Source organism: Neolamprologus brichardi, chromosome 8, assembly GCF_056152115.1.
Source record: "Neolamprologus brichardi isolate AB-2024 chromosome 8, ASM5615211v1, whole genome shotgun sequence".
NCBI classification, from domain to species: Eukaryota; Metazoa; Chordata; class Actinopteri; order Cichliformes; family Cichlidae; genus Neolamprologus; species Neolamprologus brichardi.
This window is the reverse complement of record NC_142111.1, coordinates 16,599,533-16,622,245: the sequence shown is the minus strand read 5'-3', so window position 1 is coordinate 16,622,245 and position 22,713 is coordinate 16,599,533. Positions and strand designations below refer to the sequence as shown.

At 38.1% G+C, this 22,713-nt stretch overlaps 2 protein-coding genes across 3 annotated transcripts in view; one reads left to right on the top strand and one right to left on the bottom strand.

Moving 5' to 3' along the window:
- adamts14 (ADAM metallopeptidase with thrombospondin type 1 motif, 14) overlaps nt 1–16,163 on the top strand; it is a 51,937-nt gene extending 35,774 nt beyond the window's left edge. For both annotated transcript variants that reach the window (XM_006791109.3, XM_035907916.2), the window contains exons 8-22: nt 1,546–1,689; nt 1,819–1,951; nt 2,188–2,301; nt 2,494–2,642; nt 5,398–5,570; nt 5,771–5,904; nt 6,664–6,787; nt 7,033–7,113; nt 9,353–9,516; nt 9,604–9,769; nt 11,472–11,604; nt 11,794–12,001; nt 12,126–12,255; nt 12,926–13,033; nt 13,141–16,163. In XM_006791109.3, the coding sequence (XP_006791172.2) occupies nt 1,546–1,689; nt 1,819–1,951; nt 2,188–2,301; nt 2,494–2,642; nt 5,398–5,570; nt 5,771–5,904; nt 6,664–6,787; nt 7,033–7,113; nt 9,353–9,516; nt 9,604–9,769; nt 11,472–11,604; nt 11,794–12,001; nt 12,126–12,255; nt 12,926–13,033; nt 13,141–13,703 (2,524 nt within the window). In that variant the 3' untranslated portion in view covers nt 13,704–16,163. The remainder of the gene's footprint in view (nt 1–1,545; nt 1,690–1,818; nt 1,952–2,187; nt 2,302–2,493; nt 2,643–5,397; nt 5,571–5,770; nt 5,905–6,663; nt 6,788–7,032; nt 7,114–9,352; nt 9,517–9,603; nt 9,770–11,471; nt 11,605–11,793; nt 12,002–12,125; nt 12,256–12,925; nt 13,034–13,140) is intronic.
- Nucleotides 16,164–16,356: 193 nt separating this feature from the next.
- Nucleotides 16,357–20,593, bottom strand: star2 (steroidogenic acute regulatory protein 2). The gene is made up of 7 exons (XM_006791110.2): nt 20,511–20,593; nt 20,291–20,398; nt 20,078–20,211; nt 19,803–19,961; nt 19,346–19,530; nt 17,325–17,418; nt 16,357–16,770 (listed from the first exon to the last, which is right to left on the bottom strand). Exons 1-7 carry the CDS (start codon nt 20,572–20,574, stop codon nt 16,678–16,680), a joined length of 837 nt encoding a protein of 278 aa, XP_006791173.2. The 5' UTR covers nt 20,575–20,593; the 3' UTR covers nt 16,357–16,677.
- Nucleotides 20,594–22,713: the final 2,120 nt, after the last annotated feature.

Genomic DNA, 22,713 nt, shown 5'->3' with positions numbered 1-22,713 from the left:
CCTGCTAAGATTGTGCTCTGACCATGCCTGTTTTTGTAAAGCATTATCTGTCCGGTTTCTATCAGTTAAGCCACTAACTTATCTCTCAAAGAAATATTTCAACATTTTAGAAAATTGTTTTTCTATTTTGCATTATGTTAAAAGACAACATTTTGATTGTTTTTATGATAAATTTTTATCTACCACTGGCAGCCATCTCCATAACTTTATACAATAATCAAAGCGTATAAACAATATGGCTGTTTTATAGTTTCCAGATTCTGGTGCAATAAAATAGCAAAGTGACATTTTTACACTTGTATGATTTAACTCTTACATACTGTTCACATTTTAATTCTTCACAGTATTATCCCAGTCAGCTTTGCGCTGGGTCAAGAATTCTCTCATAAAAAGTGTTTGTTCCACATTTTGAACTGCAAATCTATTTAGACGTATAAATATTCCATCTGACATTAATAAACAGATGATTAATGAATTCATTTACAGCAGGGAGAGCATATTTTTTTGATTTTACAGCATTTGTTTTAGTTGGGAAAACATCTACTATCACAAAATATCATGTCCTGTTTTACCCAAAACATGAAAACATAAAATAAACCTAACTATAACCTCTATGGGGACCTATGCAGTAGTTGTGGGAATACAGACCGTGTCAAGGTTCCCCTTGAAGTATTCCACCAAACAAAATAAAACATCAAAAATCACAGGGAAAAAAAGAAAAAAAAAACCACACGGAGTTTTTTTCCTAAAACCACAATTGTTCTTAAGCAGACACACAGTGATAGATCTAAAATCCATCTGAATGGATACAGTTCATGTCAAATTTAACCCATAATATTGTCAATTCACAAAAACATGTATAACTTGTATGTTATGACATTTTTAATATTTTCCTTTTAGGAAAAGCCATCAATTTTTAGGATAAAATAGTAAGATGTTTTTAATGCTATCAAATGTAAACAGTATGTAACAGTTTAATAAGTGCTGTAGCATTAGTGTGATAGTAGTGACCCAGTAATGTGTGTGTAGGCTGATTTTTTTTTCTCCCTTTGGAAAAGAGCCTGTTGCTCTTGCCATTCTCCGTGCAAATCTATGTTGGCTGTCTGCTACCTGTACCTTCATAATTAGCATATAGACACGTGAATTCAGATTTTATTCCATAAAAAGAATAATTAAAGAGTACTTGAAGTTATTTTTTAAATGGTTTAATTTGTAGACGTTAATGTTTTAGAAATTGATGTTTCTGTGTTTGTTCTTCATCTATACCGACAGCTGTTGCTGGGGAACCTGCTGTGACTTAGATAAAATCGAACAAGCTTGTAATTTTGGAAAAGAACTAAAAAAAATTATGATAGCTGACAGTTTCCAAATTTCAATCAGTGTTCAGAAAGTGCAGAGGTGCAGTACACAACTCTGCTTACTCCTACGCAATCCTGTTGTATTCGTAGTGCATAACAACAGAAAGAATTCAGAATATAGTGTTTGCTGTGACTTTATCTCTTGCTGTGATCACAATCTATGCTCTTCTGTGCTTTTGCCCTTCAGGTTGGGTATGGAGCATGATGGCCAAGGGAATCGTTGTGCTGATGAGACCAGCATGGGTAGCATCATGGCACCACTTGTCCAAGCAGCTTTTCACCGCTATCACTGGTCACGTTGCAGCAAGCAGGAGCTCAACAGATACATCCAGTATGTTTGCTCTTTGCACAGCTGTTGTGTAAATTAATTTGTTCCTTCTCTTTTCATATGTGGTCTGCTCCTGACCTCGCATTGCACATAACATTTATGTCCTTATTATTCTTATTATGTCTTCCTCAGCTCCTATGACTGCTTGCTGGATGATCCCTTTGAACATAAGTGGCCCAAGCTTCCTGAGCTCCCTGGAATAAATTATTCAATGGATGAACAGTGCCGCTTTGATTTTGGTGTTGGTTATAAAATGTGCACTGCTGTAAGTAACCTTTGCGGCCCCAAGATATATATATTTATTCATTTGAATTATTTATTTATTCTACCATATAATAACCACATAATTAAAATAAATAGAATAGTCAACAATTTTTAATCAGTATTTTTTAATTCTGCAGAGGAGTAAGTTCTGGTTTTTAGCAGGGAAAAACTATGTTTGCTTATCTATGTTTCCAAAAAGAATGAGTGCTCAGATTTGCTTTTTAATTGCTCATTTAGTTTCGAACCTATGACCCCTGCAAGCAGCTGTGGTGCAGCCACCCTGACAACCAGTACTTTTGTAAAACTAAAAAAGGTCCTCCTGTGGATGGAACGGAGTGTGCACCAGGAAAGGTAGGAAATGTCTCTGAATCATCTGTAATTTTACAATGTAAAACTGTGTAACTCTCTAAAAATAGGAAGCGGAAATAGAGTTTCTGAGCAATATTTTCAGAGAAGCCAAATGTCATCAGTTTGGACTTTTTGACCTTTCTTTTCTTCTTCCTTTCCCCCTGTCTCTCATTTTTAATGGACACTGATTTTCAGTGGTGCTTCAAGGGTCATTGCATCTGGCGAACCAGCCAGGAGCCTCAGGGCCATGATGGAAGTTGGAGTTCCTGGTCAAAGTTTGGATCTTGCTCCAGAACATGTGGAGGTGGAATTCGCTCCCGCAGCAGACTGTGCAACAATCCTCCGTGAGTGCTACAGCAACAAGGAAGCTGAATCTATGTCGCAAAACTAAGAAAAAAACAGAAAATAACAAAGCTATACAGATAGTGAAAAAATAGTATTTGATCTCACGGTATCATCAGTATTCATCTAAAAGATGTTAATGTACTATATAAGTGTGAATGAAGAGCTTCAGGGACGTTTTTTAATCCAGTCCTGGGTTTGTTAAGCTTGACTTAGATTTGGTTTCATTAATTTATTTATAAAACTATAAAAACCTCATACTGAGTTTATACTATTAATGAAGAGAAAGGTCAAAGTGAGGTGTTATGATGGTGTAATAGAATTAAATGTGATTTCATTGTATTTTAACAGTGTAACTTATAACAGCTGTTTACAGGAAAGAAGAAAAAATTATAATGTAAGTAATTTTAAGTAGTACAGAAGTTAAGTAGTGCATTTTACAGGAAAGGAGACACAAAAGATAATGAAAATGATTTTAAGGAGGATGTGAGTCAATTTAACTAGAGTAAAAAACTTTGTCACAATAATTATGATTGCATCTCTAATACTACGCATTGTTTGTTGAAGTTAAATTTGGAATTCTCAGCTTTTACATTCTGGCCATTACCGTTTTAGGATTTTCTTTGTTTGTTTGTTTGTTTTTAATCAGAAACAAATAAAGGAATTACACATACTCAATGCTAATGCAGTATCAGCTTGTAAAAGAAAAGGCAGCCAAACCCTAAAACAGGCTCTCGTGCCCTATTTTATTGTATATTTTATTTAAATGGGATCATGACTTACAGAATGAACAAAGCTTGTACGCAACATGTTATATTAAAAAAATCGAACTTTCGGTAAATCAAACTAGTGTTTGCTGAGACCATAGAGTATATCTAACATACAGTAGCAGTCACTGCCACCTTATTTCTTTTTGCAGCCAGAGCTCTTTGCCCCCAGCTGGTTATTAGAAATAATGTATTTACTCATTACCCAATAGAAACACTGATTTTTCCAGCTGGATTTTTCTCAGTGGACAGATTTGATCTGATCTGCAATGTGTTCTAATTTTAGGAACATAAGATTTAAGTGTGCAGATTCTTTTGTTGATGTTCTTTCATTAACTGTAATAAAGACACATTCCTAACCAACTTTAAGGCTAAAATCAGATGACCTGTTCACGCATAAGGCACTGTGTGTTGGCCTTTTGTGTAAATTACATAGGAACTAGTCTGGAATTTTAAATCTGGAGTTTGTGAGTAAATTAAATCATCCATGTAAACTCAAAACGTTTACATGGATGATCCTTTTTCGAGAGTGCAACATGTGATTCGCACGATACAGAAGCAAAAGGTAAAAACTAAAGGAAACTGCAGATGACAGCTTCAACTTTGAAAAATTTTACTTTCTTTTTTTCTAATACTCAGCTGGTAGAAATGTTGTCACTCAGTGCTTTAATTAGAGCTTGTCAGTAAAGCAGATTGATTTCTTGCATGAACTGCACAACAACACACCGTGACAAATAGTATGTAGGCCATACTGTAGTCTGCTGATATATGGGATTGATTAGCACAGCAGACAGTTTGATTTTCCATTGCAGGAAATGCACTGGTGTAAATCGTGACATTATTTACAGCATGATGTTTCAGTTAGAGATTTCTGACATTGACCCCTTAGATATAGTTCTGGCTCATTGGGGCTCATTGAATGAATTGGAGGTGTTCTTACAGGTGTTCTGACATCAGTAACTCGAACCTCTGGCAAATTAAATTTTTACAATAAAAGACAATAACTGTACAAATAGCACTGAAGTGTTAATGGTTAGTTGTATGCAAACATCTGGATACCCTTGAGAAAGTAATATCTTGTTAACTTATATCATGAAAATCTGTCTTTCATCAAAAGTCAGTGCACTATTACTTATTATGTTTAGATGAAATGAAAATAAATTAACTTTGTGGACCTGGCTGAGGATTTGTAAGTAAATCCCACTGATGTGCAACAGCCAATTGCACTGGAAACTGGAAAGGTTCCTGCAGTCCTTCCAGAAAGTCAAACAGAAAATTGATTTTTAGCATGTTGTGTGTTCAGAACAACATGGTACAGCATCATTGGCTTCTTATTGTGTTTTTTTGAGCAGTTCCTGAGCAATTTGTGGTGGGGTGTGCATGCTATAGGAAGCTATATGAATTATTATTATAACATTCTGTAGTTGTGTGCTGTGATATCAGTGACAGAGCATGTTATGCTAAATAGCCACCTTTTGGGTTCCTAAACTTTTGTGCCTGGAACATTTAAAAAAATTTTTTTAAGTGTTTTAAAGATTTCAACAAGTTTCTTTTAATGTTTCTTGGTTAAAGTGATTTTATTTGTATTGTTTGACTTGAAAAAAAAACCAAACAAAAGCAAAGTGTCTATTCTAGGTCAAAAATTTGCATACAGCTTTGGTGTATTACAATTCAAATTACAGAATTCAAACATATTCTTTAGGCTTTTTTAAATATCCATATTCTTTTTTAAAGCTAGGAGGATGGATCAGGTTTCAAATATTTAATAGTAATACACTTACAACTGATTTTAGCCTAAGGAGCTTGGAAAGAAAAGCGTCTGGAATTCTTTAAGTTGCTCGAAGATGTTTCACCTCTCATATAAGAAGCTTCTTCAGTTACAGACTAATTTTAGTCTTGTTCAATTACAGCCCAAAAAATGACGTTTGGATCTTTGGGAACATTATAAAGGAAGTTTGCTCAACAGCATCATGTTTTTGTCCTTGATCAGACCTGCCTACGGTGGTAGAGATTGCCCCGGGTCTGCGTTTGACTACCAGATGTGCAACACAGAGGAGTGTGCAGGCCCTTACGAGGACTTCCGTGCTCAGCAGTGCGTCCAGAGAAGCAACAAATACCATAAAAACATCAAGCACACCTGGCTGCCTTATGAGCACCCAGATGGTAAGAGCTGGCTCCCTGCTTCATTGGTGAGCTTGAAAGTTTTCTGCACAGCAGCAAGAGGACAGATGGTATTTGCATTAGCAGCTTTTCACAGGAACATTAAGAGTCATGGTGGTGTTATCAGACTGTCAGAGCTTGCGGATGTCTTTATCACATTTGATAATCAGGGTGCGTATGAATGTGTTTTCATGTGCTTTCAGAGGCCCGTAAATGTGAGCTGAGCTGTCAGTCAAAGGAAACGGGAGAGGTGGTATCTATGAACCAGGTGATGCATGATGGGACAAGATGCAGCTACTTAGACCCATTCAGTGTTTGCGCTCGAGGAGAGTGCCTGGTAAGCGTTTGCTCAAAAACATAAACTTTGACATATTTAAGACATAATGAGATAATCAGGCACGTCTTGTGGTTTTTACTACAACACACAAAAAAGTCAGTGACCTTAAGTCTTCAGACTTTGCATTTATATCATTTTGCACTGTGATAAGCAGTAAGCTGTTTACATTTTAAATTAAATGGAAGAGATTTTGTCTTAGGTTTTGAAATTCATAACTGTTTTTTAACAATAGTTTCTAAAGTACACTATCAATTTTAAAATAAAGAAATTAAAAGCTATATATAAGAGCAATTTTATTCTGTTTTCACACCTCAAAATAAATCCCATGTCTTATTAATGCACTATCTATGCATTGCTTTACACCAGGGGTCATACTGCTGTGACCTTTAGTAGATTCTATTTTAATGATGGCAATGTTGTTTAAAATTATATATAGATATTTAATTACTGAAGTGTAAGTGAATTGAATAGAATACATCACCTTTTGCCCCTTGACATGGTTTTTATTTTGTCTCCATTTTCACCTTAGGCCCAGTGTGGCAGCGATGTAGAGAAGACAATCAGTGTTTTGGTTGCTCTTTTGTTATGTCTAGACATGTTTCCAGTATGCAGTATATTTTACAAGGCACCGCCCAAATCAGACACGTGCTTTGTCCTTCCATGGCATCATTCTCCCAGCAAAACAATCTGCGTCTCTGTAAAAGTCAGTCACAGTGTTCCACTGATGTGATTGACTGGCTGTGCCTTTTCTCCTTACAGCATGTAGGCTGTGACAAGGAAGTTGGGTCTTACAAACAAGAGGATAAATGTGGAGTTTGTGAAGGAGACAACTCTCACTGCCGCACTGTGAAGCTGACACTCACCAAGACCCCTAAAAAGAACGGTAACTATCAGCTGCAGGGGCAGGACAGTGGTGAAATGGATGTTAAACCCTTAGCTAAGAACGAATTTAATGACTAGTTCTTCTATATTTTAGCCACAGTCTACCTATGTACCAGCCTTTATCATTAATCAAAACCCTGTCTTATTATCTTGATTTAGAAATAATTGGCTTCTTTAGAGCCCCCCAAAAATACAACTTGTTTAAAGCGCCGGGCTAAACTGTGCTCTTTCTTTTTGCCTTGTTAGGAATGCTGAAAATGTTTGACATCCCAATAGGGGCCCGCCACATAGTCATTGAGGAGAACGAGACCTCCCCTCATATAATTGGTGAGTGCGTCCCACATTTTTGTCATGTGTGGAAACATCTGATGCTTTTGACTGAAAATAATAGGGCTGGTTTGTGAAATTAGAAGTCAAGGTTTGTAAACCAGATTGCAACATATTTTCTCAGTAAGAAAGAGATTTCAGAGTCAGCTCACAGAAAGTATTTGAGGTTTCTTTGATGGAAGTAAAATTTACAGAATAGTGATTAAGTGAATAAGGGGGTAATTATTAGCAATAATATGACCTAATAGCATCTTATAGAAACTTTATAGGGATTTTCTAGGTTTTGCAGACAACTTCACGATCTATAGTGAGAGCGGTGTGCAGGTGGATGAGCCTAGAGAGGTGGAAGTATGTGCTGGACAAGAGTAACAATGAAACTGCAAGGAAAAGATGTAGTGAAGGTGGATAAGTTTAAATACGTGGGTTTAACCATACAGTGCAATGGACAGTACACAAGAGAGGTGGAAAAAAGAGCGTAGGGTGGGTGGACTGGGTAGAAATGAGTGTCAGGCGTGATGTGTGAGAATAGGAGAATTTTCACTGGGAGTGACTTGATGGGATTAGAAATAAGTGCACCAAAGGAACAGCTCAGGTTGAGTGGTTGGAGGTGAAGTTAAAGAGGCAAGGCTGAGATGGTATGGACATGTGCAGAGGAAGGGTGGGAATATATGGAGCTGTCACACAGGAGTAAAAGAGCAAAGAGCACAAAGAAGATTCATGGATGCAATAAAAGAAGATATGCAACGTGTTGATGTGTCAGAAGAGAATGCTACGATGAGATGGAGGAAGATGATCTGGCGTAGCGACCCCTAAAAGAAGAAGGACTTTATTTTTGTTTGTGCAAGTTTAATAACACTTATGCATCAGGAACTACAAAATGTTATAATAATAATTCATATAGCTTCCTATAGCATGCACACCCCACCACAAATTGCTCAGGAACTGCTCAGAAAACACAATAAGAAGCCAGTGATGCTGTACCAGCCTCAGACTCTTTGGATTCTCTGTCTAGCATCTGCTTCCAACTACCTGGTACCAGACACAACAGTTCATGTGCTGGTGATCTTGTGACTCAGATATGTTTTGGTGGCACAAGCGTAATGAGAGCATAGTTAGGGAGTTGGATTTAGTGTCGTTTCCCCATTTGTAAATATCCTGCTTCTGTTTTGCCCTCTGCTTCTGTAGCCTACCACATGAAATAGCATGTTTATCCATTTTTAGGGACTATGTTTAGTGAACCTCAGGATGAGTTTGAAATGTTTCTCTTTAAAGTTTTTATTTTTATTTTTTTTACATTTTTATAAACAATGTTTTGACATCGACTGCCTTAGAGATTAAAGATCTTGACTCCACATTTTTGAAAGAGCAAACTTCAAACTTTGAAGAGCAAAATTTGGAGTTTTAAAAGCCCATTTGATGTTTGAAATTTAATTAATTAATTTTAAAATTAAATATGACATTAAAGAGAATGGCAGGAGACTCAGCTCTACTGACATTAATATATGTTAAGAGGAGGATCAGTGTTCTCTTTCAGATATGACATTTTTATCACGCCCCGAAAGCAACAAAGCAGAAAATGAATTAGCACGCTTAGGTTTTTGCATGTGTGAATGCTAAAGGATTTTTGTTAAGGTCCGAAGAAAGTAATCATTACCTTGTTTCCAGAGAAGCCAAAGTCTATATTATATACAGACAATACATTATAGATAAACTTTGGCAGGAAAAAGTGTATTTTTTAAAGTGAAATATAAAGTGCAATTAGCACAGCTGGCAGGTTACATCGTACGTACAACTCCAGTGATGTGAAAACAGCAGATGGTTTTTTTATGCCTTACTTCAAAGCGAATGACTTTCAAATTGCTTGTGTGCAGTTTACAGTGTGAAGCTGTATGTGAAAAAGGAGGACACTCTGAAATGTCTTCAGTTATGGAGACAAAATAACAGAGTGATCATTTTTTCATCCTAGTATGAGCCTTGGGGTGACTGATGAGTCAGGTACAAACAGCTTTCAGCCAAGCCAACCATCTTCCTTTTTGGGCCACTCTTCTCTCCTCTAACAAAACAAAACACAAGTTGGAAGAACTGGTGTCAGAAAGCCACAATGGCATATTGACACATTCTCTGCTTAGAGCAAACTTTCTGTGGTGGGAATGGGTTGATCCCAACTTTGAATTTGTACATCCCTTCCCTTGGGCTTCCCTGTGCCTCCATAAAATATCTGTTTCTTCATTACTGACAGCTGTGAAGAATCAAGTAACTGGAAACTTCATACTGAATGAAAAAAGTGAAGATGCCAAATCAAAGACCTTCATTGAAAACGGTTTACAGTGGGAGTATTTCATTGAGGGTGAGAGGGAGACATTGAAAACAACTGGCCCTCTGCATGAAGGGATCATAGTCCTGGTGAGTGTATCGAGTAAATTTTCCGAGCTTCAGTTTGTCCTTCCAAACTTCTGTTTATTCTAATAACGTTTGTTCACTTTGCTGCAGATCATTCCTCAGGAAGAAGATGCAAAAGTTAGCTTAACATATAAGTACATCATACATGAGGACCTGCTACCACTTATTACCAACAATAATGTTCTTCTCGCCGAATTGGACACATATGAGTGGGCACTGAAAAGCTGGTCTCAGTGCTCCAAACCCTGTGGGGGAGGTCAGTGAATGTACTGAAGCTGCAGGTTTTTTGCGTAGGCTCAAACAAAAGTAAAGATAAATCTGGGCAACTACAGAAATTAATGAGTTAAAGAAATAAAACGACTTACAACAGTTCAAGGTTTTAATAGCTTACTATATACCATAATTATATAACAATAATAAACCCGTTCCACCGGAGTTTTATTTCTTATATTTTTGCATTTAATTTACTTCTGATGTTCCAACTTAAAACACACAATTGTGAATGAATTAATTATGAATTATGAATATCTATTTTTGGGGGGAGACATGAAAAAATAACAGAAATATAAGGCCAAGCATTTATTGTCTCTCCAGATGATTAGTTCAGTCTTTGGCCTTTGAGACTACTTTGATTGAAGTTGATTGAAGTCTTCGTTTCTTTAGCTGCTTTTCTTTCTTAGGGCACAAAGCTGGATGCATTGATTTTTTCGTGCTGTGATCTCTTTTGGTCTGACTGACCTTTGCTTTAGATAAAGTGATCCAGTTTCTTCAAAGTGGCGTAGACTGTCATGCAGTGCTCTCTTAGAAAACTTTGCTTCAAGCCTAGATTTCACTGTGAGAAAGCCCCACCTTACTTAGATTGAGACTTTAGTTTCTGAGGCTTTTACTTAGCTCTGATTTCATGTTTCCTCCCACCAAAATGTCTCTTAATAACCAGGTTTTTAAGCTCAAAACTTGATATTTCAAAAAAGCAAACTGCTACTAGAGGGTTTACTTTTGATGCACTGATCAAACACGCCTAAGTGTTATCTAAATGCACTGATGGGATGATATATTTACCAACAAAGAGTCCAGAATCATTCAACTTTGCTTCCAATTGTTTGACTATTTTAAGCTTTGACAGATTTTCTGTGTAGTCTCAGACATTTTGACCCTACTATTTATTTGTGTTTTTGCCTCTGTGCATCCATACAGGCAATTTTAAATCAAGCGATCAAGATGTGATTGAAGTGGAGATATTCAGCTTTAATTCAATAATAACTGTTTATTATTACCACCAGTTTTATACACAGTCCCCTATTTTCACAGGCTCTAAGATAATTGTACAACTGACTGATAAGAAGCGTCATGGCCAGATGAAGCCTGTTTCCGTGTTCTGGATCTGGAGTTGATTCTGAGTGTTGAACTTGTTGAACTTCAGTAGCTGCTGAAACTCTTAATATGAGGTCCAAAGAGAAATTGATGCAAGTAAAGGAGGTCATCATTAGATTGGAAAACTAAAATGAACCCGTCAGACAGAGAGCAAAAACTTTGGGATTGTCTAAATCGAGACTCTAGTGTTTGCAAGAATGAATGCACTAGCCAGCTCAGCATCACCAAAAGGCTTGAAAGACTGTAGAAAACAACAAAAATGCATGATTGCAGAATTATTTCTCTGCAGGAGAAGAATTAAGAGCACCTTACCTACCTTAAGGAGGTATGCATATCATTGTGAAAGACTACAATCAAGAAATCAATGCAGACGGTTTACAACAAGCTGCAAACTACTGGCTACACATTTAAGAACAAGAACGTCAAATTAGATTTTTTACAAGTTGAATTTCTTTGTCCAATTACTTTTGAATCTCTGAAAATTTGGGACTCTATATAAAATTATTGTTTACAAAGTTATGGAGGTCACATAGTATATGAACTATAGTCTTGCTGGTACATTCCTTATGTAATTTTATATCCATTAGGCATACAGTACACCAAATATGGATGCAGGAGGAAGAGTGACAGCCGTTTGGTGCATCGTAACTTTTGTGAAACCAGCAAAAAGCCCAAACCCATCCGAAAACGCTGCAACACCCAAGACTGCAGCCAGCCCACGTGAGTGACTTTAAACTACAGCACTGCAGCTCTATCAGCATGAGCACTTTTAAAATTGCTTTCATACCGTATGTCCACTCTGACATGACTTTTACCATTTTAGTGAGGATGTAAAAACTAGTGTAGAAAGGTTATTTAAATTTGGAATGAGAGGGATAGTTTTATTCAAACACAATGCTCTCTTGATAGGTGGGTGGTAGAAGAGTGGAGTCCTTGCAGTAAGACCTGTGGAAAACTCGGGTACCAAACCAGGGTGGTGCAGTGCATGCAGGCACTTCACAATGGTACCAACAAAGTGGTCCACAGCAAACACTGCACTGATGAACGTCCAGAGATAAGGAAAGCCTGCAACCATACTGTATGTCCTGCCCAGTGGAGGACAGGGGCATGGTCTCAGGTGAGACAGGATATTCTTCTTCTTCTTCTTCTTCTTCTTCTTCTCCTTCTCAGTGTTCTCGGTGAAAGCTGATGAAAATAAAACATATTTGTGTGTGTGTTTGTGTGCGTTGGGTGTGTCGCAGTGCTCGGTGACCTGTGGCGAAGGCATTCAGCAGAGGCAGGTGGTATGCAAGACCAGTGACAACACCATTGGAGAATGCGAGGGCGAGAAACCGGAAACAATCCTCATTTGCAAATTGGGACCATGTTCAGGTGAGATGCACATGCATGTACGTGCTAATAGAGGAGAGATTTGGCCACCTTGCTACTAGTCTCACATACACCATTAAAAGGACACTGCTTCTGCGTCTGACTTGTGACAAGTAAATGCATTATGAGTCTTGCACATGTTATCATAATCCTGGCAGTAGATTTTAGAGAAGTGTAGTGTAACACAAGATTTGCCTCGTGAACATGAGCAGAAATCTTCCAAAAACAACTTTGTCTCACTAATGCTAACAAGATTGCTGCATAAGACCCTTGAGACCCACATAGGCAAACACTTTTTTTCAGGACTGAATACATTTTCTGTTAATGCTCTTTGTATTAAATATCCTGTGCACACAAAGACACTTCTTTAAGACCAGAAATATTTCTGCACCAGTGCCCTTCTTCAGCCTTTCTCCGTTTGCTTCCTCTTCAAAGAGTTGAGTGCCTCCAGTTCTTTCAGTTCTTTTCTTTTTCCTTGCATTGGCAGTAAGTAGAAAATTATGTGCTTTGAAAACACACAAAGAATTCCAGTTTGCGCTCCGTGTCCTGTGAACAACAAAGTTCTGTTTTTCTGTAAAAGAAACAGATTCCCAGAAGCTTTTTCTGTCATGGCTTCTTTTTAACCCCAGTTTTTTTGTTTGTTTGTTTGTTTTTTTGCCGTTACACTCTTCAGGACATCCAGGGTCTTCTCTTGACAAACAAACAATGGAAAACTCTACAATAAAAGACGAAGCTGTCTATCTAAGAGTTCCAGAAAACCCTGTCCAAAAAATCTCTTCAAGTAAGTTACAATGCAATTTTTTTCTGAAATCAATATAAACAGAGTAGAAGTAGAAATGTTCATTTCACCTGAGTTTTTAGTGATGTTCATTGTCCTGTTATTACTAGATGAGCCATGTCTGGGGGATAAATCGATTTTCTGCCAAATGGAGGTCCTTGCCCGGTATTGTTCCATCCCTGGATATTATAAGCTTTGCTGTGAGTCTTGTGACAAGAAAGAAAGCCTCACTACCCATGTTCCTGACTTTCACACCCCAGTAGCCTTAGCTGAACCTGACATCTCAGCTCTTTCTCATCCTGCCTCTTCCAAGCCACCTCATGTCACCACAACACAGACCCCTGCAAAAACCACTAAAGCCATCACTCGACGGCATCTTTTCACTACCCCGGTGCCAACTACAGCTGCCACTTCTCAAACTTCACCACAGACAAATGCTGCTCCGCCCCAGCATCCCACCAGCGAATCCTTTCTCACTGCTGGAAAGAGAGATTCAGATGCTGGGCCAGTTCTACCTCCGGGGCCACCACGGCCTACAGCAGACTCAAGTGGTGGTGCCTCTAAAGAGCACAGCCCAAACAGCACTTTAGGCCCAGCTGCTGCAAGATCAAGAAGGGACACTTTAGGATCAGAGAGGGACTCCAGTCACAGAAACTTGTCGGCTCAGAAATGAACAGTGAACAATGTTGTGAATGTGCTGTTCGGTGAAATGGTCTCAAACATCAGCACACCCTTTGCAGTATGTGATTTACTCAAAGTTTTTCTTTTTTTTTTATTATTATTATTATTATTTTTCTGTCCATGATAGTGAACTTAGACCAGCCCAGTGGTGGTTACCTCATCAAAACTTCAGAGCGATCTGGCGCACGGCGTCGCTCGGCCGTGTGTGCTTCAAATATGAAATGGAAAAAAACAAAAACAAAGTTTAAACAAAGGTGCTGTAAACTAAAATGACTTCAAAATGTGATGACTGCATTGCTACATTCATGTTTTTATCTGTGTACAGTTGTGCAAGCCTGTTGTTTTTTCAAGTGCATTAGAACTACTATTAAACTCGTGAACATAAGGAGGTCGTAGACTATGGTTTTGGAGGTGCACGTGCCAGCTATGGGGTCTGGAGTGTGCCACCAGAATAATTATAAACCTTATACTGTATTTATAATATAGAGCTACATTTTTTAAAGACAAAAAAAATCCTTATCCCTGTGTAGTGTCATTGTCTCTGCCAGTTGCCATTTTATGACAGTTTTACCCACATATGAAATGCAAGAAGTAGCTACAGGACTGGCAGGTTAGCTGTTATGTTGTAGTTATTGGTCTAAACTCAAAAAGCCCTGGCAAAAAAAGTCTTATGTATTAACCTGGCGTATTCTATCAAATACCATGCTAATTCCATTTATATATACAGTATCCATCCATATTCTTCCACTCTTCGGGTTCGGGTTGCAGAAGAAGTAGTTTAATCACAAACCTCCCTGGCCCCCTACTCGAGCTCATTTGAAGTCCCAGATGATAACCCATCCTGATAGGGCTCCTTCTTGAAATTGACAGCTCCCTTTATCCCCATTGTTGCCACAACAGGTGCCAACCGACTTGCAGCCACAGCTCTGTAAAGCCACCTTGGCAATGGAGATGTGGAACAGTCTGTTCGGACTAAAGTCCTCTGCCTCCTTTGAATGTTGTCAAAGTTTGAGTGGGAAAGGAAGATGTCATATATTAGGGCCTCTAGCAGATATTCTGAGCGCACCCTCACTAAACATCTTGGCATGCCGGGCCTGTCAAGCATCCTCCCTTGCCACAGGATCCAACTCACCACTAGGTGATGATCAGTTGACACCTCAGCTCCTCTTTTTGCCCGAATGCCCAATACCTGCTGTCGCAGTTCCAACAATGTAATTACAAAATCAATCATCTGCCTGCGTGTTTAGGTAATTTAGCCATTGATTTCTAGTAAAGATTCTTTCCGTGCTATGTTTCTCACTTATAATATCTGCGCAGAAACACATCAAGAGGTTGAGTTAACAGGCATGGCATAGATTTTGCTTCATTGCTTTACTGTTGTGACTAAGTTACTAGCTAAAGGCCTAGTCAAACGTTGCAGGGAAATACAACTAAGCATCTACTGAACTTTTTTTTTTACTTTAAAAAACTCATTTTCTGTCGGTACAGAGAGTATGAGTGTCAATTTAGCTTCATTAATAACAAAAGAGCAATAGCTTGATAAATGTGCATATATAAGATATGCTAATTAGCCATGTGGTCATGTCGCTTACCCTTGATCTGTTATGAGCTGCTAATCTTTGCTCAACCAGTCTAGTAAAAACTGCATTCAGGTAATTCAGGTAAAGAGTGAATTGTAATTAAAATACTTGACATGATCTAAAAGCAAATTAAATGATTAAAAACAAGTATTTAAAGATAGAAGCTAAATTCAGAGAGTCATTACACCAAATTATTATTTAAACAACTGTCAGATTATCGGATGTTCTTACATTTCTAGCTGTTTTTCCTCCTAGCTTGATGTTTGTTTGCTTTTTAACAAATTGAATATGCTTATTAAATATACATCCAAGACAATGGTATAATCGTATTACCTTTCTAACTGATCACAATCAAGCACTCTTGAATTCTACAGTTATCCTGGAGGTACCCTCCAAACCTCATGCCATCACTCCTGGCAGGGAGCTCAGTGGCTTCTCTATCCCTGGTGCTCTTTTTTGGTGTCCGACATACCTCTGATTATCCTCACTGACAGGAAAAATCATGACCGTTTGCAAGCCAACCCCACTGTAGCATGCCCGCTGTCTGTTTTTGTGGACGTCAGTCAATTAATGGTTTAAAATGCTTTTCAGAATATAACGCATTATGATATATTTTTTTTTTGTAACTGATGTTTTTCAGATAATAATGTATATAGTGTAAATTTCAAGTTATGAAAAGTTGTGTTGCAATTGCAAAATACAGGCCATGCTGTCTACACACTGTGGTTGGGCGTACTGTTACACCAGTCCTGCATTGCGGTTCATAACGTCATTATTTTTATTGTATAATTCTTGTATATACGTACCTAAATGAAAGCTTTAATGTTAATATTTATTGAATTTTTAAGTGGTATGGTGAACAAAGTAAAACACATTTGAAAGATGTTGCTTTTGCTCTTTCCTCTGCTCATATCCATTTACTGCAGTTATATTTTACTTTGATCTTTTTTACTCCCCTGAGTGGTGCGCATTCATCATGACTAAGTGTGTTTCAATCAAAAACATCCAGTTCACACATTCACTCTGTCTGATCTAACTCTTAGAAATAAATCGCAGGCACTGAAACACATTCAAGCACTTTATTAACTACGTCCAGTCATATACAGGGTGTATCAAGAGACAAGTGATGCCTCTTAATCAAATCTTAATGAGGTTTGAGTGGCACAATGTGACAATAATTCCTATTAGAAGCCAGTCTTCTTCTGCCATGCTGGCACTGATCTCCGCCAGCTCTGCTGTGTAAAAATTAGACGCTGCATTTCCTATCTCCTTAAAACTGTAGCATTTCGCCGAGTAACCAGGCATTCACTGTGCCACCCATCTTCTTCTGTGAGCAATGACAAGGTGGTACTGTCGTGTGGGTGTCACACAGACTGAGTGACTGAGTCAGCCAAGGCTGAGACGTCTGCGGAGGTGTCTGGTGAAATCCAGCTGCGCCCGAGGCAAAGCCTGATTGACAACAGACTTTGGCAGCCAGCCCTGAGAATAAAGTCACATTTATTAGACGCCTGAATGGTATTTGTTGACTGTCAGTCAACAACAAAAAGAGAGAGTGAGGTGCAGGTAGGTGGTCTGCTGCTGTACAATAATTATGCATTGTTCATATGTAGATATTGTTCGCTTTTGAATAATATTAACACAGAGTCCACTTATTTTCCCAAGCTTTGAACCACATCTCATGGCCTTTTCTTGCTGTTCTTAGCTCAACCATCTCTATGAGGGAAGAGCACTCTCGATCAGCTCTAAAACACCATGAGATGCAGTTGATAAAGCAAACACTGAGATTTTGACTTGTACACAGTGCATTACATTTACTGACAGGATTTAAAAAGGAAAACCTGAGAAATACAATAAGAAAAATCTTCTCATTTAGTTCACTTTTACAGAAACAGAGGAAATGTGTACATTGTTTTTGTTCATGAGTTGTTTAACATATACAATGTGAAATGGGCAGTTTGTATACGTGTACTGTATAATAGAACCCTGCATTATTTTGCATGTGCAGATTTACATTTATTAATTAATTAATTTACCTTTACGTCCATATTAAGAAGCCACGTGAAGCGACTTTTCGTTGAATCTTCATCCAGGGCCTGTATGACGATGCAGGTTGGTCCATTGTCAGCTCTGTACTCACACAAAAAAATGCGTTTTAGTTTTCAAATTTCTTTTAGCCTCGCCTGTCTTTATTTTAATTATCAGTAATCATACAGTGCATGTGGTTCTTTGGCCTTTTCATGCTGTTGGCCAGGGAATTCAAATTTCTTTTAAAAGCTATTAAAGGTGCATAAATGCTAAAAAGCCTTTAGCTAGCCTGTTGCTAGGTGGTTTGATTGGCAATAGTATGATAAAATATGATATATACAGTGTTGGGAAGGTTACTTTTAAAATGTATTCCATTACAGAATACAGAATACATGACCTAAAATGTATTCTGTAACGTATTCCGTTACGTTACTCAATGAGAGTAACGTATTCTGAATACTTTGGATTACTTAATATATTATCATGCTGTTTACAACTACATGAATGTACTATTGCTGTGATTTATTACTGTTACTGAAGGTCCGCGGCTCCGAACCGTAGTAAAGGGACCTCTGACTAATACGGTGGGTTCTGTGTGGGGCTCGTAGCCGAAAACTAGCTTTACTTTGTTGTCTGGGTCAACTTTGCTAGCGAGAGACAGAGAGAGGCATTGAAAGGCTGCTCCAACGGAACTTATTGTTTTTGGAGGAAAACACAAACACAGTGTACAGTCGAGTCTTAATAGCTTACTTACAGCTGGGCTCGTCAGGCACTCTTCTTGGCTGCAGTGGTTATTATTATATTTACATGCTTCCAGCTCCCGTTTTTGCTCGATGACAGCTCGTAGGCTACTTTTCCTTTTTCTCCCTCCCTCGCTCACAGACACATAACGGGTATGGCAGTCCATTCTCCCTGCAGCACGGACTACACTGCCTATGATGCTACATTCTTTAGAGCTATACCTGTAGCATTCTGCCTATTAGCTTAGCACAACAACAACAAAAAGACCTCTCTCACCCAGGAAACACGCAGAGAGAGCGTCACCCTGTAACCATGGCAACCGTAACGCTGCCGCCTGGAACAACAGAAGTAGGTGTCAAAAAAACCCCAAACAGTCCTGACCCGCCACAATATGAAACAGGGAAGTACCGCCGTGTAATCCATTTATTTCAACAAAGTATCTGTATTCTAAATACCACCTTTTTAAACGGTAACTGTAACGGAATACAGTTACTCATATTTTGTATTTTAAATACGTAACGGCGGTACATGTATTCCGTTACTCCCCAACACTGGATATATATAACAACCTTCAGGGGCCTAAGATGTATCTATGTGCATAGTTTGGTTTGGAGGAGTTGGTTGACCTCAGACAGAAATGTATTTTAATGTATTAAACTAAGATTTACCTTGCTCTTCCCACCAACTTTGACCCATCTGTTGATCATTTAAGATTACATAATAAAATATCTCAGCAATTGGAATAAAACTTGCTACAAATAGCCATGATCTCCTCCAAATGAAATTCACCTACTGGTGACTCCTACATTTTATAATTAGCACCATCATTAGGCAAACTTTCAATTCTGTTCACTACTTAATACATAATATATGATGTCAGCTCTAATGACTTTCCCAGTTAACCCAAGCTATTATTTTTGTGGAACATGTTACGATACCTACTAAACATCACTCTATCACTGATCACTGTAGACAAGTAATCATGCTTGTATTAATATTTAGTTTGGCATCACTGCCACATAGCTTCCCTAAAACGCATCCCAGCAGCATTTAATATATAATTGGCTATGAAAATTAACTTTAGCTCTCCTCATATTTTTTTCTCCACTGAAATTACCTGAGGTTGTATGGAAAAATTAAAACGTCAGAGCGCAACAAGACAATTTATCTCCCTTCATGGATGACTAAGATTAACTCAGACTCTTTATATAAGAAAAAGTTCAATCAAGCTGTTGAGTATCATTTTAGATATGACAATGAATGATTAGTGCCTCGTCTGCAGACGTACCTTACTAAGCCTGCCTGAGGGGGGAATGACTCCAGCTGAATTGCTGCTCCTCCAAGATAAACGCTGGACCTTTGTTTGCAGCTGTGTCTGACACTCAGGAAATCCCTCTGTCCAATCACATTTCCTGCTGTCCCAGTTGAAACTTCGTGGATGACAACTGTTTGTAGACCAATACGTTTTAGAACCTACAACACACGAAACCAACAGCATTTGCTTTTCGTTTGCAAAACCTGTGTGTATAGATTTTTTGTAGCAGTCGGAAAATGCATTTGTTGATGTGAATATGCAGCATGACAACTATAGGTTGGTTATAAAGACTAATTTGCAGACAGGACATGTTGGAAAACTTTGAATATACCTTAAATAGTATTTGTGTATGTTTAAACTCTGGTATTTTTATAGCTTAAAGTTTTGCAGTTGATCAAGTTTCCAAGTTGTTGAAAGGTGAGTTGCTCACTTTGATTTGCTGTATGCTTGGGTTCCACTGGTGCATTTCTTCAACTCTGACAAACAGGAGGTTATAGAGCTCATCCACACTGGCATCCAACACTGCCTCCAGCCTAAAGACTTTCCTGCCCCCTGGCATCACTTTGCTACAGATCGCATCGCCATTACTCTAAAGAGGAAAAAAACACAGGTTTGTGATCCACTGTTTTTTTTTCCAGAGAGCGGTGACCTTTGATGAACTTTGATGAAAGTGCTTTAATGGCATTTTTATCAATTAGATGTTACCTCAGCAACCTCAAACTTCCATCCTTCTTTCTCCTCCAAAATACCGAGAGCCTTCCTCATTGCTTCTTGTCCATGTCGTACGTACAGCTGATCTTCTTTTGCTGGCACAGGTTTTATATCTTTTGGCTTGGCCTCTGCAAAAGACAGCTGTTTGTAATATTTTGGCAAATGCAATCTAAAACATTTAATGAAAATAACACAGTTATGTTTTACCATTATGATTTAAACCAGTTTGCTGTCTCCCGTGGTTCTGGATTTGTCCCCACTGCTGCAGGTGCGTGATCTCCTGACCTATGCATGCCATGGCGGTGCGTTGAAGTCCTGCATGATTGAATGAAAAATAAAACAGCTTAGGACACTTACTGAGAATGCATTGTTTGCATGAATAGGAATAAAAAGGAGAAAGTCCTTCTGTAGGTTGTGGAAGGTTTACCTGCTATGTTCCTTATATGTGGGTAGGAAATTCCACAGCAGAGCTTTACAACAGCAGGCAGCATGTCTGTCTTTGGCAGTGACAACAAAGTAAGAGAGTGTGTCTCTGATTTTTATATGGTCTGCGAAGGACACTCCAGTGAGATAAGGGCCAGAGAAGAAGATAGGACCTGTTCTGAATTCTGTCCTGAAGGCCACATTTGAGGCGACATTTGTTGTGATTTGGCGCTATATAAATAAAATTGAATTGAATTGAATTGAAAATTGAATTTGAGACTTCTGTTAACTAAGACAAGGGTTTGGGTGTGATACAGAGAGGAAATTCTCTGAAAGAAAAACCCCACACAGGACAACCCAGTTATTTAATGTATCCAACACTTAATCTTAAATATGTTGAGGCTAGATTTTGGAAATTGGAAAGCAGTCCTATTTAGATTTGCAATGACAAAAGCAGTGCATGATCAAAACTGTCACATTTAGAGAACACTGGTTAAATGCATAAGCCTAAATAAGAATAAAATAAGCTTAAATGAGGCATTTTAAATAGGACTCATGGTTTATTAAACTTCTTTTTCAGTCATCTTGAAATTGCATATATGCATGATGCATTTTTAATAACCTTTCAGATAATTGGATAATAAAAAGATTATTAAAATAAATCCCTCAAAATACTCAGAATGAAGTCAACTCTTAGAATCAGTTCATCCTGTAAGTGAATAAAGGTAGCCTTAGTGAGTTATTTTATTAAAACAAACAAAAAATCTAAATAACTTAACAGTAAAAACAGTTTAACCATATATATAATATACACTGCTCTTTCTTATTGAACTTAGGCATAAGCTTCATAACTTTATGACCACTTGCCTAATGTTGTGCTGGTCCCCCTTTTGCTTCCAAAACAGCCCTGACCTATCGAGCCATGGACTCTACTAGACCCCTGAAAATGTGCAGTGGTATCTGGCAATACACATACTTTAAGTCCTGTAAGTTGTGAGGTGAAGCCTCTGTGTTTCCATTTATTTGTCTAGCACATCCCACAGATGCTCAACTGAATTGAAAGTTGGAAAATTTGGAGGCCAAGTTAACACCTCAAACTTGCTGCTGTGATCCTCAAACCATTCCTGAACCATTTTTGCTTTGTGACAGGTTGCATTATCCTGCTGAAAGAGGCCACAGCCATCAGGGTATACCATTTCCACGAAAGGGTGTACATTGTCTGCAACAATGCTTACACATGTCAAAGTAACATCCACACGTATGGCAGGACCAGAGGTTTCCCCTCATCATCTTGCAATCTTCTGTCTGTTGGATCAGACCATATGGGCCAGCCTTCACTCCTGGGAGGGCAAAGACTGGGAACACCCCACAAGAGCTGCAGTTTTGCGAATGCTCACTCAGTCACCTAAACATCACAGTTTGGCCTTTGTCACACTCGCTCAAATCCCTACACTTTCCCATTTTTCCTGCTTTTAACACATCGACCTTTAAGAAACTTTGAAGATATCCCACACACTAACAGGTGCCATCACAAAGAGATAACAAGATTAAATTGTCAGCAGTCATGATGTCATATTTTATTTATTGAGAAAAAGACTTCTATTATGGAGAATAAATAGCGTGCTGACAGCTTAAACTCGAGTTAACAATAAATGCTTTTCTACAAGCTGCACAAACTGATTTTGTGTTATTTCAACATCACAAAAACAAATCCCACAATAATATTTAGTAGCACAAAGATGATGAAATTTTAAATAAAAAGAGCCAGATATCAATCTGTTTTCTATGACACATCTGGGAAATTCAAAAATGCTTTAGTAATTTAGTAGAAATCAGGACAAGTACCAAAAAGCGATTCTCAGTGCAAGCCCTTTATAATAATTGGCAAGACCTACTATTGCAGGATACTTGAGAGGACGTGGGTCTCAAGGGAGCAGAGAGGATCTAAAGAAATTTCAGTTCATTTAGTTGGAGCCATGAAATGTGACCCTGAAAGACAAAGATTTGATCTCTGTTGTAAGGACGACTGTTGCACTGAATAGCAGTGGATAATGTGAAAAGATGTATACTTATATATATATATATATATATATGTCCATGGCTTAATAATGTTCTAATAAGCCTGATGCATATATTTTAGTGTAGAAATGCATAAACTGAACTGTAAAACATTACAATATAAAAATATAGATTTACTGGTTCTCGTG